Source organism: Aedes albopictus, chromosome 1, assembly GCF_035046485.1.
Source record: "Aedes albopictus strain Foshan chromosome 1, AalbF5, whole genome shotgun sequence".
NCBI classification, from domain to species: Eukaryota; Metazoa; Arthropoda; class Insecta; order Diptera; family Culicidae; genus Aedes; species Aedes albopictus.
Window position 1 is genome coordinate 282,459,320 of NC_085136.1, and position 13,591 is coordinate 282,472,910.

At 40.4% G+C, this 13,591-nt stretch overlaps 2 protein-coding genes across 5 annotated transcripts in view; one reads left to right on the forward strand and one right to left on the reverse strand.

Annotated features, from left to right (window-relative positions):
- The window catches only part of LOC134285665 (bolA-like protein DDB_G0274169), a 25,110-nt gene extending 24,872 nt beyond the window's left edge, over positions 1-238 (forward strand). For all 3 annotated transcript variants that reach the window (XM_062846903.1, XM_062846902.1, XM_062846904.1), the window contains exon 3: positions 22-238. In XM_062846903.1, coding sequence (XP_062702887.1) covers positions 22-171 — 150 coding nt within the window. In that variant the 3' untranslated portion in view covers positions 172-238. The remainder of the gene's footprint in view (positions 1-21) is intronic.
- LOC134285664 (set1/Ash2 histone methyltransferase complex subunit ASH2) lies at positions 203-13,322 on the reverse strand. Of its 2 annotated transcripts, XM_062846900.1 has the most exons (5): positions 13,046-13,322; positions 12,363-12,847; positions 1,055-1,444; positions 442-980; positions 203-379 (listed from the first exon to the last, which is right to left on the reverse strand). In XM_062846900.1, the coding sequence occupies exons 1-5, from the start codon at positions 13,114-13,116 to the stop codon at positions 275-277; spliced, it is 1,590 nt and encodes a 529-aa protein (XP_062702884.1). In that variant the 5' UTR covers positions 13,117-13,322; the 3' UTR covers positions 203-274. The 2 variants fall into 2 exon arrangements, with proteins under 2 accessions (XP_062702884.1, XP_062702885.1); XM_062846901.1 differs by lacking the exons at positions 12,363-12,847; positions 13,046-13,322 and adding an exon at positions 1,510-1,983.
- Between the last annotated feature and the right edge of the window lie 269 nt (positions 13,323-13,591).

The following is a 13,591-nucleotide window of genomic DNA, read 5'->3' on the forward strand; positions in this document are numbered from 1 at the left end:
GTTTCAAATTTCCCCCAACAGCGCCATCGTTTGGTGAACGAAATCGTCAAGGAAAAACTGGCCGGAAACTTTGTGCATGCCCTCTCAATCGAAGCCAAAACACCCGCCCAGTGGAACGAATCGTACAAGTTGGAACCCAGCCCTAACTGTCGTGGAGGTTTCGGGAAATGAACGTTCGGAATGAAATAAATTTATCTGGATATGTAGTTTGTTAAATACTTACGGGCTAGTGAAACGATGAGATGTTTTATTTATACGGTCGGTGTAGATCGGACTAAAGGCTATACGTATCCAGACGCAGTTTGCCATCATTTTCGGTGAAGTACATCATATCGGCCATGGTTTGCTCGCAGATCATCTCCTCGACGCGTCCTTGCATCTGTTGGATAAGAAAATCATGTTAATAACCGTGCAAGAATCATGTGACAATCGACAACTTACGGCTTTGCACTTGAACTGTTCCTCCACTTCGGGATGTTTGAAGTTGGGTCCAAAATTTACGCTGATCGTTGCACTCTTATGAACCGATATGGCCGGATAGTACGCTCCGCCATACATATCCGTGAAGGCTTCGCCCTGGCAGATTCCATTTTTGAAGAAATATATCTTACTCCCTGGCAGCACTTTCAGCGACTTGAGCGTTTCCGTTACCTTATCCTTCTCCTCGTAGTACAGGTGGCTCTTGAACTTGACCAACGGTCGATCCTTGAATGTGTTCGGAATGTGCCCGGCGGGGTTCGCCTCCGGAAGCACTATCATGAAACCGAGCGTATCTCCGACTCCATAGCCATCGCTGTAGTGCTTTCCGTGCGATTCGTGGAAGCGTGTTCCTTTCCGGGATCGCCAAGAGTAGCCAAATTTGTCGTAACCGAGCGGAGCCTGCAGGTTGGCGTATTCCTGGCCCCAACCGAGCCGACAGGCAGATCCTTCGGGCATCTCCTCGACCGTTGCCTCCCAGTACCAACTGCCGCGGGTGACGTCTGCAAAAAATATCGGTAAAATGCGTAACGGTGGAAGATATTTCGTATGAGATGCCCCTCGAGACCCTACTTACAGTGTGTACACCGGGCCATACAGTATCCCTTGTCTCCGGTAACGGCCAACCGATCGTCGGACACCTTCAGCTGTGGAGCCCGGTCGTGCAATGCTATCAGGACCGCATTCGGCGACAGGACCCGGTACAACCAGCCAGGAATAGGTTTGCCAGCCCAGTCGGCACTTTCGTCAAACTCCTGTCGGAACGGCGCGTGTGGATCCGGTTCGGCCAAGATATACCGGTAGCCGTCCTTGTTGAAGGGATGTTCCAGCGGATACCCATGGGCAGGGAGCTTTACCAGCGCTAGTTCCGTGCCGACGCGGCTTTTCTTACCCAGAGCCCCACCCTGGTCACTGTTGGGGAACTTTCGCTTCTGCTGCCGGCCGGCCTTGGCCAAATTTTGTGTGCCTGAAATCAGAAGGAGAAAATAGAATGATTAGATGGGAAGACCCACACACACATCGGTTACATACTGTCATCCATTGCCGTCTGTTCGCTGCAGATAAGGTTCGATTACCCAAATTGGGTACTTCCTGCACGCTTCTTCTCCTTTTTCTGTACAAATTCGCTTATCAAAGTGCACACACGACTTTCGTGGTTGCGTCAGAATTATCCAGAACGTTTGAATAAACGTTCTATAACATGTAGGTAGCTATACAGACCACCGATGTGCGGTGCGGTGCGAACGCACTTGTGCTCTCACTGTAATCAACCACCGGAACAAACTCGGCTTGTTGCGGACGTGTCGTATTTCCCGTCCAACTCTTCCCGATTCAGCTATGTATCACACTTCCCTGGTTTCTTTTATTCCAATTGGAATTGGAACTGTATGCTCGAGCGCCTCCTAAAGGTAACGAATGCATACAACAAAACAGATTGCAGAATAATAAAACGCAATAATTATTATGGGAACTCTAGCCGAACTGAATGTTGAATATTCCCGATCAGCCAGTGAGTAGATAGAAGTTTTACTGCCGCGCCTCTGTTACCCCCACTTCGGTTCGTTCGGCTCTGACTCGGTTCGGTGTGGCACACTGCACACTCAAACTCAGCTGTGATTATCAGAGGCAGTTCAAGGGCAGGAATAATTATGCATGCTTTGAAAATTATTTTCAAAATATAATAATAGCATAATCATATTTCAATAATAATAATAATAATTTTAAAACGGCATTATTATGGCAGAGAAATAAGAAAAAAATAATCTTCAACCACTCCCTAAAATAATAAGACTCCCTAAACTAAACAATAAGAGTCATGTGACCCTTTTACGTACGTGAATGCTTTGAACCGCCTCTGATTTCTCTCGCGTTCGTGTGCGCCTCTCCGTTTTTATCTGCATGCGAGAGTTTTTATGAATCAACACAGACGTTTTCCATCATCAAAACACAAAACGCACGCGACAAGTTGATGATGATGATCAAAATTATACACGCCAAAAAAATCTTATTGAACGATTGGTTGCTAAAAACATTTAATAAAGTAGTAGAAGATTACTTAACTTCAAGTGATATTCACAAACGAAGCGGCGCTTTCTGATAAATAAAATGCATATTAAATTAAATATTTAATTTAATAAAATAATTTACAATACAATTTAATTATTTATCATACAATGCTTATGCATGACACACAGTGAATGGATTAATTTGAGTGTGTAAAGAGCAACGATAAAAAAGAAAGAGAGACCCGCATAGACAAATACAGTTTGTGGTAATCTCCACACAGTATGTCTCCTTTATATGTTACTGTTACTGTACCATGAACAGGTGCTTTTCTGTTGAAACTATGAAATTTGAAGCATTCGATCGCCAAGAACGGTCTTCTTAACCCATACCAAACTGTAACAATATGTCATACTGTGCAGAAATTGTCGAATTATATAGGCTAATCCAGATGACCTCCAATTGTAGAGGCGCTTGGTGAGATAAGGAGAAAATCGTTTGTTTACATAAAAAATCCAAGAGCTCCTCAAATTAATCACATAAATTGTTCGTAAGTATCTACCGGATCTAAGCGCATCCGAAAGAGGAGTAAATTTTCTTTCCAAAAAGTGCTCGTTTGTTTCTCTACGATGCGGAATTCGATATGAAAAAGTGAAAAAAGTGCACTTTGCCTATGCTGCGCCATGTGAAATTTTGGCGGAGTCACGTTTTTCATAGCGTTCTCATACCTGCCACCAGATGCGGAGGGATCGTTAGCTTCCGTTGGATTTACCTATAGTGATGCAAAATCAGGAGACATGGTGGCAATATAGAATGACCTTTTCTCATACGGTTTATGATTTTATTTGCGCAACACACTTACACATGTGCATTATATTGTATGCAACTTGAAATCAACAGTTTGTCAAATAGTAGCTTTCGTTAGTATCTGTACCGCCATCGAACTTTGCAGTTTGCATTAAAAAAACAAAACAGAACAAAATTTCCGCCCGCGACCTGATAGTCAACAACAAACGGAAAGCTTGCCTCGGTTAACAGTTCGAAGCGCTTGCAGCGGTCTGGATGAAACATGGGTAAGTTTTGCTATTAAATTTGTTTTTTTTTTTGTGCTAGGTATATCTCAATGGATGCAAATTGTTTTACAGAATTCGCGAACCTGAAATCAGCTGGAGGCTCGGCTGGAGGAACCTGTTCCGGCCTGACTGCGACTGCGAGCAGTTCCGCACAAAAGGAGTAGCGAAGGATTTCCCGTGCTGCGGGCGGAAACTGAGTTCTCTTGCGATTGGAAATTCGCCCCCACCGGAGGAAGATCCACAGCTAGTTTTAATCGTCAGACGTACTATCTAGCCCAGCATAGGGCGCTGAATTCGTGAATAAAAAAATGAAAGCCAAATCGCTTTTTTTTAATTTTAATCGGTTCAAATATAGCAGAACCACATATCATAAGCTTAAAATACCATGAAAGACCATTAATCAATAATATCCCATACAGTGCACGGGTTTCTTCTAGAATTATTGTAAAACTGTTTTCCAACCATTTGCTATGCAGTAAATTGTCCGAAAAACAGGATAGTATCTTGACCATATCCTTTACTGTATTGCGTAAAATTTGTTAGGGAAAATGAGCAATTTTTTATGGTAACCAATCTTAACTGCCTATTCCACATACTGTAATTTGGCGGACTACAATTTGTCAAACTGGCAAATCTGTACATGGTATGGTTATCTTACTGTTATCTCTGACAGTCTGAGAAATGGTTGAATGTCAATTGCTAATAGTCATCTACAGTATGAGAAATGTTGAATTTACAGTTTGTGATTATGCGGGAAAGCAGTTGAAAGAGTCGCACTTGTTAACCCGGCACCCAAAAACAAAACAACACAGGCATGTGTGTACGATTCACACACTAGACCGGGCCACATTTGTATTACGAAGAAAAAGAGAAGAATAACCTGTGAAAGATTCAGCTCAAATGGTTAAAAGCTTAGCTGACGCAAATGAGTTTAAATTTGTATGGAATTTTCTGGCCAAATATAGGGTAAGAAATCTAATTTTGAACTAGTCAAATTGTAATTTGACCATCTCGAAATTTATTAAAATGACATACTTTATAAGGACATACAGGGTATTGGTTCCCTTATTAAGCATATGGCTCCATGAAAATGAGAGCATGAGATTACTGATGGCACACATACCCTAGTCCATTTTACGAGCCGATTTTATGAATGAATTTTGACAGGAGGTAGCGTCCAATAACCCGTGAAAATTAATTTCATCATCAACATTGTTGTCACTTCGTAAAATGGCTCATTGTCCCGGAAAAGGTGGTAAACGACTTTCTGTAATAGAATCTGACAGCATTGGCTTTAAAACCACTGAATGATACGTTTTCTTCATTCAAAATAAGCAAATGAAAAATCACTGTGATTTCACCCATTCCACCCCCCCCCCCCCTTGCTTAAGAAGATTATTCGAAGATGTTCTCATTGTGGCTCAATGGATGTATGAATTAAAACCTTTGTATACTCAGAAGTTGTTTACATAGCACTTAGTATTTTACATTAATTAATCGTGACATGGTTGCAATTATGATGAAAGTACCAACAATCCACGGAAAAACGGAAATTTGTGTAGCTTCGGCATATTTTCCGGGAGATGTGGATGATGTACCTCCACCGGAAGTAGCAGCTTTTGTCTCTTATTGCAGAAAGCTAAATAAAGCTTTCATCATTGGTTGTGATGCAAATGCTCATCATACGATATGGGCTAGCACAGACATTAATAGTAGAGGAGAACACCTCTTAGATTTCATTTCAAGAAATGAAATCGATTTATGTAACAGAGGCGATGAACCTATCTTTACAAACGCTGTTAGACAGGAAGTTTTGGATTTGGCATTGTGTAGCCCTACACTCTCGGAAAAAAATCAAAAATTGGCATGTGTCAGAGGAAATTTCTTTATCTGATCGCAAGCATATACTGTTTGAATATGAGGCTGGCTGTCAACTTATAGAAACTACTAGAAATCCCAGGAAGACTTACTGGGAGATCTACACCTCAAAACTTTTATCGCGAATGGATAACTTAAATGCCATTTCAAATTCTCGTCATGAGCTTGCAGAAAGCGCTTCGACACTTTCGAGCATAATCAAACAGGCTTTTCATGACAGTTTGTGCACCAAAGAAACGCTCTTCGAATAGAGATGTTCCTTAGTGGAACAGTAATTTGCAAAAACTGCGACAAAAAACCCGGAAGCTATTTAACCGGGCTAAAAGAACATAACAGTGGGAAAAATACAAAGAGTCCCTCACAAATTATAACAGAAAAATTCGAAGGTCGAAGAGGATAAATTGGAGGCACACATGTGAAAACATTGAAAGTACTCCGATTGTTGCTAGAAGTCCTCGCAAAAGATCATTCAATAGGTCTTGGAACTCTCAAAAAAGACGGTTCTTTTACAAAGAGCTCCGAAGAAATCTTAGAAACAATGATGAAAACACACTTTCCGTGTGCTATTGTTGCTTTCACTGACAACCAGAATACATCTGTATCGCAAACTGAGGCCAATGAAACCAGGATATATATTTATGAAGATGGGTTACAAGGCACCATTCTGGCCGATCAAATTGTTACTGAACAAAAGGTTAAATGGGCAATTGATTCCTTTGAACCCTTCAAAGTGCCGGGTAGGGATGGAATGTTTCCTGTACTGCTGCAGAAGGGTAAAGAAATCTTAACACCTATCCTAACCAAGTTGTTCCGATTAAGCTTATTATTAAGCCATATCCTTACAGCTTGGAGAAAAGTGCGAGTCACTTTTATCCCAAAGGCAAATAAGAAGCATAAATCATCACCAAAATCCTTCAGACCCATAAGTTTATCGTCGGTTGAAAATAATGGAAAAATACTAGGCGAGTATATCAAATCGTCATATTTGACAAAAATCCCATTGAGCAAAAATCAATTTGCATATTGTCGTCGCGGTTTAAACCCGAAGTTTTCTCACACCCGACAATCGATTTTTCTCAAAATCTATAGGTGAAACCTAACGTCGGACTAGTGCGCTGGACAGCGGACCTGGCCCTCTATTCAACGCACTGTGCCCGATGTACGTCCGACACACGGTTTAGGAGAAACATCGATTTTCGCGTGTCAGAAATTACGATTTTCAACTACACGAACAATATCGAGAGAGCAAATCTTCAGTAACAGCACTTCATAATCTGCTTACAAAATTGGAAAGATCCTTTGAAGCAAAGGAGATTTCACTTGCTGCGTTTCTTGATATTGAAGAAGCGTTCGATAATACGTCTTAGGATTCAATGAGGAATGCTATATCAAGACGTGGTTTTGACAGATGCATTGTTGATTGGATTGGAGAAATGTTATCAAAAAGAGAAATATCATTTAACCTTGGCAGCTCATGTATTACCGTTAGAGCAGTAAAAGGGTGCCCACAAGAAGGTGTACTATCACCTCTATTGTGGTCTTTGATAATTGATGATCTTCTCAAAAAACTGGAAGCACAAGGCTTCGAAATAATTGGCTTCGCTAAAGACATAGTCATAATTGTTCGTGGTTAATATGACAACGTTATCACTAACAGAATGCAAACTGCCTTAAATTTAGTCTCCTCGTGGTGCGATAAGGAAGGATTGAACATAAATCCTTCTAAAACCACGATCGTGCCGTTTACATAACGGAGAAAATTATCAATTACTAACTTAAAACTGAAAGGAACTGTTTTGTAACTTTCAAAAACAGTCAAATATCTTGGAGTTTATCTTGACTGCAAACTAAATTGGTATTTACACCTTGAGCATGTAGTTGGTAAAGCTACAAGTGCTCTATGGATCAACAAAAAAAACTTTTGGTAAAAAGTGGGGATTGAAACCGAAAATGATCCACTGGATTTACTCGGCAATTGTGAGACCCAGAGTTACCTATGCATCACTGGTCTGGTGGCCTAAAACAAATGAAAGATTAGCACAGAAAAAACTGGAAAAACTTCAAACATTAGCTACTCTTTCAATTATTGTCTATCCGGTTGGAATCAAGACCGACATTCAATCAAAAATTGCCATTTTCTTGGTCCACAAGTGTCGCAACTGTTTCGCATCTAGTGCGCTGTGTTGCTGACGACAACGGGAAGGATGCGCACTACTTTTGACATGATTAAAAAGCGTCGCGAGTTGGGTCGCGTCGCGACTTGATTGTGCGAAGTCCGGTTTGGTGGCGGCCCGATAATACTGGTGCAATGCGAAGTACACCATCTAAAGCGCTTGACACTTTACTTACTTCATCTACTTCCGCTGCATCAATTTGTTCAATTAGAAGCTGTAAAGAGTGCAGTGAAGCTCAAAAGAACCACACAACTTTTTGATGGTGTCCTGAGAGGGCATCTCAGTGTTCTGAAAACAATTAGTATCGGCTCTCTAATCGTAAATAATAGTGATTGGATGAGCAAAAGATACAATTTTGAACGCTATTTTGAAGTGAATAATCCTGGGCGAAATCTGTGGACAAATGGTGGCCCAGAACTATACCCAGGATCAATCGTATTTTATACTGATGGATCGAAATTGAACGACCAAGTAAGCGCAGGAGTGACTGGCCCCGGGATCAACATATCGATTCCTATGGGCAAATGACCTACAGTTTTTCAAGCTGAAATCCAGGCGATTTTAGAATGCAGTAATATCTGCTTACGCAGAAACTACAGACATTCAACAATTTGCATGATGTCTGATAGCCATGCAGCTCTAAATGCTTTGAAATCAGCAACATGCACTTCTAAAGGGGAGTGTATTCAGTCACTTCAACAGTTAACTTGCCGTAATCAGGTAAAGCTATTTTGGGTTCCAGGGCACTGTGGAATTGAAGGAAATGAACAAGCCGATATGTTAGCAAGACTTGGATCGTCTCATCAATTCATAGGGCCTGAACCATGGAGTTTAAAACATGGGAGCATGAGAAAATAAAATCCAACTGGGAAAACACCACTATTGCGAGGCAGTCGAAACGTTTCATAAAGCCGGACGTTTCAAGCACTCGTAAAATTCTAGAACTTTCTAAAAAAGAACTGGCCTTCTAACAGGTCATTGTCCGAGCCGGTATCATCTGAAGCTAATTGGAAAACTTCAAGATGATGTATGTCGCTTTTGCGGCATAGATACAGAAGACTCGGAGCATTTGTTGTGCCGTTGCCCGGCAATTGGGTTTTTAGATTTAGAAAAATGTATTGTTTTTTCGATTTTATACGAAAGAGCATCTTTTTTTGAGCCACTATGATTTTTTTTCAGATTTTAAGAACTTTATTTTGGTGCCTAAAATCAATTTTAAAGAGATTTTTTGAAATCACCTTTTGACAGCTGAGCAACTGCTTGACAGCTCCGCCCAGTACAAAATGCGACGAGGGGTGATCCGACAAATCGCTCCCATACAAACTTCAAAATGATTTTTAAATAGGTTGCCGGGCACCAAAATTCACGAAAATTTGGATTTCGGCTCAGTTTGGCATGCAGATTCCGAATATGGAATTATCTCAACACTGCTAAAGAAGCCAATTGCAGCTCAAAGAATTAGTTTCTTCGACAAGGGGCTGATAGAACCCGTTGACACAGACAAACAGACGTAACACTTGCGAAATTTTCATCGACCACGCTTTTAACGATCATTTTAAATTTTCATAGTTGTGGCTTTCACAACCAGAGGCGTGCGCATCGTTTTTCTATGCGTTTGACGTTTCACACTAGCGCCTTCTGTTGACGATATTGCACAACACAGTGATTCGTGCAACTTTTCCACCAGGTGATGGTAGTGTGAACTGGGCGATGGATTTCCATGAAAATCGTTCAAGGTGTTACGTCTGTTTGTCTGTGCCGTTGATGTCTGGAGAACAAACGCCAATGCGGTAGTACAGTTCATCCGAAGTGTGGCACCGTGTTGGGATTATGCTTACAGTCAAGGTTTGATTATTGCTAACTCCAATGGTGATACGTCCACTTGACATAGCTAAACTGAACTGGGGCATTTGTCACAATAGATCTAAAAACAGGTCGCAGTGACTTATATACTCAACAAGGAATAAGCATTTTACATAGAAATGAAAAATAACCGACACCTTCCACCTTGTTAAGGATGAGAATCCAACAGATATTTTTCAGAAAATGGTAATTTTGATTATTTGCTAATGATGAAATTCAAAACATTAAAAACGAAAAAAAAATCTAGCAAAGATAGTATGAGCAATCTGAACAAGGCTAGTATCAAACAACTCAAAACGTATTTTCATTTAGGGAATCGCGCCACTTGGGCGGTGGCTTCTATATTCGTCTGTTTTCCACTATAACTCAGTCAAATTTGAACCAATTGACACAACTTTTGGAATGTGGTGAGATAGGTATAGTATCTACCCGTGTACAACATTTCATGTCAATTGGTTCAAAATTGACTGAGTTATAGTGGAAAACAGACGAATATAGAAGCCACCGCCCAAGTGGCGCGATACCCTAGTAAAATTTTAATCTGTAGAACAGGTCAGTCTGATGGTCAAGGGACGCCTCTGTAAGGTATACCCACTTTGGTATACCGTAAATACCATGCACCAAGGAACAAGTTGTAGCTTAAGTTTGTCAGCCATCTATTATTACGTAACGCTAATATCTACATTTTCCAATTATGACAATCTGACACGCTGGTTTTGTTCGCTTTTTTTCGTTCTGGAGAAAAGTGCTGTTTCAGTTTTGTATAATATGCGTTTCTCATTCGAGCCTTATACAAGGTGTCTAAGACAAAATAGAATTCCCTGATTTTTCCAGGAGGGAATTTTGAAAGTTTTTATTCAACAAATAGCCCAAATTTTACAAAACTTGTATCCCAAAAAAAAAACTCCTTCGCTAGTAAAACCAAAAAGAATATTACTTTTTTTCAGAGTTCTTTTAGCTCAATTGTGCTTTGACACTTGCACCTGAAATTTCTTGCAAAAAGAAATGACATCCTAACACATTGAAAAATCAATTAGAAAGTTTTCCAGAGTCCAATCAGTAATTTCACAAACCGCAACATCGTTAAATGCCATGCACAGTTTTGAAACTGAGCTTGGATGTCTATTCTCTGCGCTGAATTCTTCATCAAATTTCTACCACAATTTCTCATTTAAATTCTTTTACAGTTTCTCGCAAAGTTCTTCCCACGAGTTCTTCGATGAATTTATCATGCATCCATTCAGAGGTTTATTGGCTCCCACAAATAGTTCGTTCCGAAAATAATTCGGTGTTCTTTCGGGATTTCTGAGAGTTGATCCTAGCATTTCTTGCAAAGATTTTCCCGATATGCTCCAATTTCTCGCTGGATTCCTCCCGGAGATCCTTCCTAAATTTATGCAAAGTTCCATCAGGAATTTCTGCTAATGGTTTATCGAGATAACTTTTCAACAGTTTATCTCGGATTTTTTGCAGAATTTCTTCCGGAGATTTCCAGAGGGGTTTCAAAGATTTCTCTCTGATCTCTCCGTGGGATTTCTCCTACAGGTTTTAACAGTTCCTCCTTGAATGTCCCTAATATTTTCTCGCGGGATTACTCCCACAACTATTTTTCGAGATATATCAGATTTTGTCAGGATATCTTCTTAAGTTCTTCACGAGATTTTTTGAATAAGTCTGCGGAGTTTCTCGTAAAGATTTAATCTGTATTCCTTCTGTTATTTCTTCGGGAATGTTTTACAATGAATTAAAGGAATCCCAGAACTAGCACCAAGGATCTTGGGACATCTGGAAAAATCTGAACAAAAAGCAATAGCTCCAGAAGAAAATCCGAAAGAAAAAAAAATACCCTGACCTGTTGATTAGGCAAATAAAAGTGCCGGGAGAACTCCAAGAGAAATCTCAGGTGAAACTTTAAAAGAAACGCCGCGCGAATCTTTGGTAAATATCCCAGCAGCAGCTTCTGTAGAAATCTAGAGAGAAAGTCTAGAAAAAAGCTCACGGAAATTTCCTAAAGACATTACAGTAGAAACTTCGGAAGAAATCCTGTAAATTCGTGTAAAACTCCTTGAATATTTCTCTTGAATCTCTTGGGAACTATTCAAGAGGAATTCCGATAAAAACTCTAGGAGGAATTCCGCGACAACATCTGCGTTATATTCTGAGAGCAACTCTTGTGAAGATGTCAGGATAAATCTTGGCAGTAATCCCAGAAAATGTCTTTGTGAAAAACGCAGGAGGAACTCCGTAAAAATCCCACGAGGGACTGCGTTGCCATGATGTGCAGCATAGTTGTCCCATGTGGCTCTACCCCATTTGGCATAACGCCGTTTGGCATAAAGGTCATTTGGCATAATGGATATTTGGGATAATGCCGTTTGGCAAAATACGAAGAACAGCCTTCTTGGAAAGAATATGCATAATCCTTGTTATGCCAAATGGCCGTTATGCCAAATGGGGTAGAGCCGTCGCATGTTAATAAGGATTCCCATAGAATATGGGACAACTATGCTGCAGTTTGGGAACAATAGCGGGAAAGCTCTGGCAATAGTGCTAGAAAGAAATTCTGCAGGATCCGCGTGAAATGGTCCACGATAAATTATTCGAAATTAAAGAATTCTGGAACATTCTCAAGGAAGAATCCCGGTAATATTGTTGGAAAAATTCTGAAAGGAATCCGGAAGAATCTCTGGAATGAATACCAAGAAAAACAACGTGAAAAGTCGGAGGGAGTCTCGTGAGGCATTCTAAAAGGTATTTCTAAATGAGTTCCTGAACAAACTCTGACGGAATTTCTGGAAAAATCCCTGTAGTGGAATGTCTTACCAAGCTACCTATTTTTTTCCTAGCAAATCCTAACTCATACTGTCCGAATCTCAAACCCAAAATCACTTACCTTGTGCAGTGGCCTCATCGTAATTTGGCTTGATCTGTGTCAAATCCTGCGTCACCAGTCCGTACATTTGCCCATCGGCTGTTTCCTCATAGGCAAACACCGTATTGATGTCCTTCAGCAGAGTCCTCTGCACCGTGGCGTACCAGGACTGGGTCGAACGCCGGCTCATTGTCGTCATCGACTCCCAGTAGTGGTCCATGAAAGGAATAATGTCCCTATCCTTGCTGAACAGCATCTTCGGTTTGCCCTCCTTGACCGACGTCTGCTGCAGATTGGCAATGGCCGTCATGCACATCTGCGGGATCGTGGCCTGGGTCTTCCGGAAGCTTTCCAGGCCCGTTACGGAACAGTTCTTACAGACGAACACATAGTTCATGATAAACGGTACCAAGCGGCCCAGCTGAAATCCGATACATGATTCGTGGAACCAACGGCAGCACGTTACACACAGCAGTTCCACAATGTTGAGATTCCTTTCCTTTCCGCTGAGAAAGGTGTAAACAGAGAGTGAGAGTAGAAAGAATGCGACAGTGAGAGTGAGTATCATTATGCTATGATAGTAAACAATTTTAATTTGAGGTTATGTCACAAATAGTTTAGCCTAATATTATTTTCAATATTTTAAGGAAGAATTTCAATTATAATAAGTTTTTATAGTTCTCTGTATTTCAATGTATACTTACCAATAACAATTACCGAGTTTGTCCTCGGTTTTAGGCGAATTTTTGCCAGATTTAGAATCGCCATCATCCATGCTCAAATAACTATATTTTCAACCACGATAAACGAACAAAACCACAAAATATCACGCACAAACAACCAACGGCACTTTAAATATAAAACTAAACACAAAACATAAAGAACTTTAATTCAATTTAAATTTCTTTTACGGAAAAATCAATGCCCGACGACGCGATCGGGACAAAGCCATCAGCGGCAGGGTTGCCAAATTTAAATCTGTATTTTGGCCTTCCAAAAATCTGTATCATCTGTATGACTACTTTTTCCGAAAATCTGTATGAAATCTGTATTATTTTACGGAAAATCTGTATGAAATTCTGTAAGTTTTTGAAAAATCTGTATAATCTGCATCCTTTACCAAAAATCTGTAATATTGGTATACAGAATTCTATAAATGATAAGCTGCGAAAAAATCTGTATAATTACAGAAAAATCTGTATATTTGGCATCCCTGATCAGCGGACCAAGCCAATCTGTGCGGGGAGCAT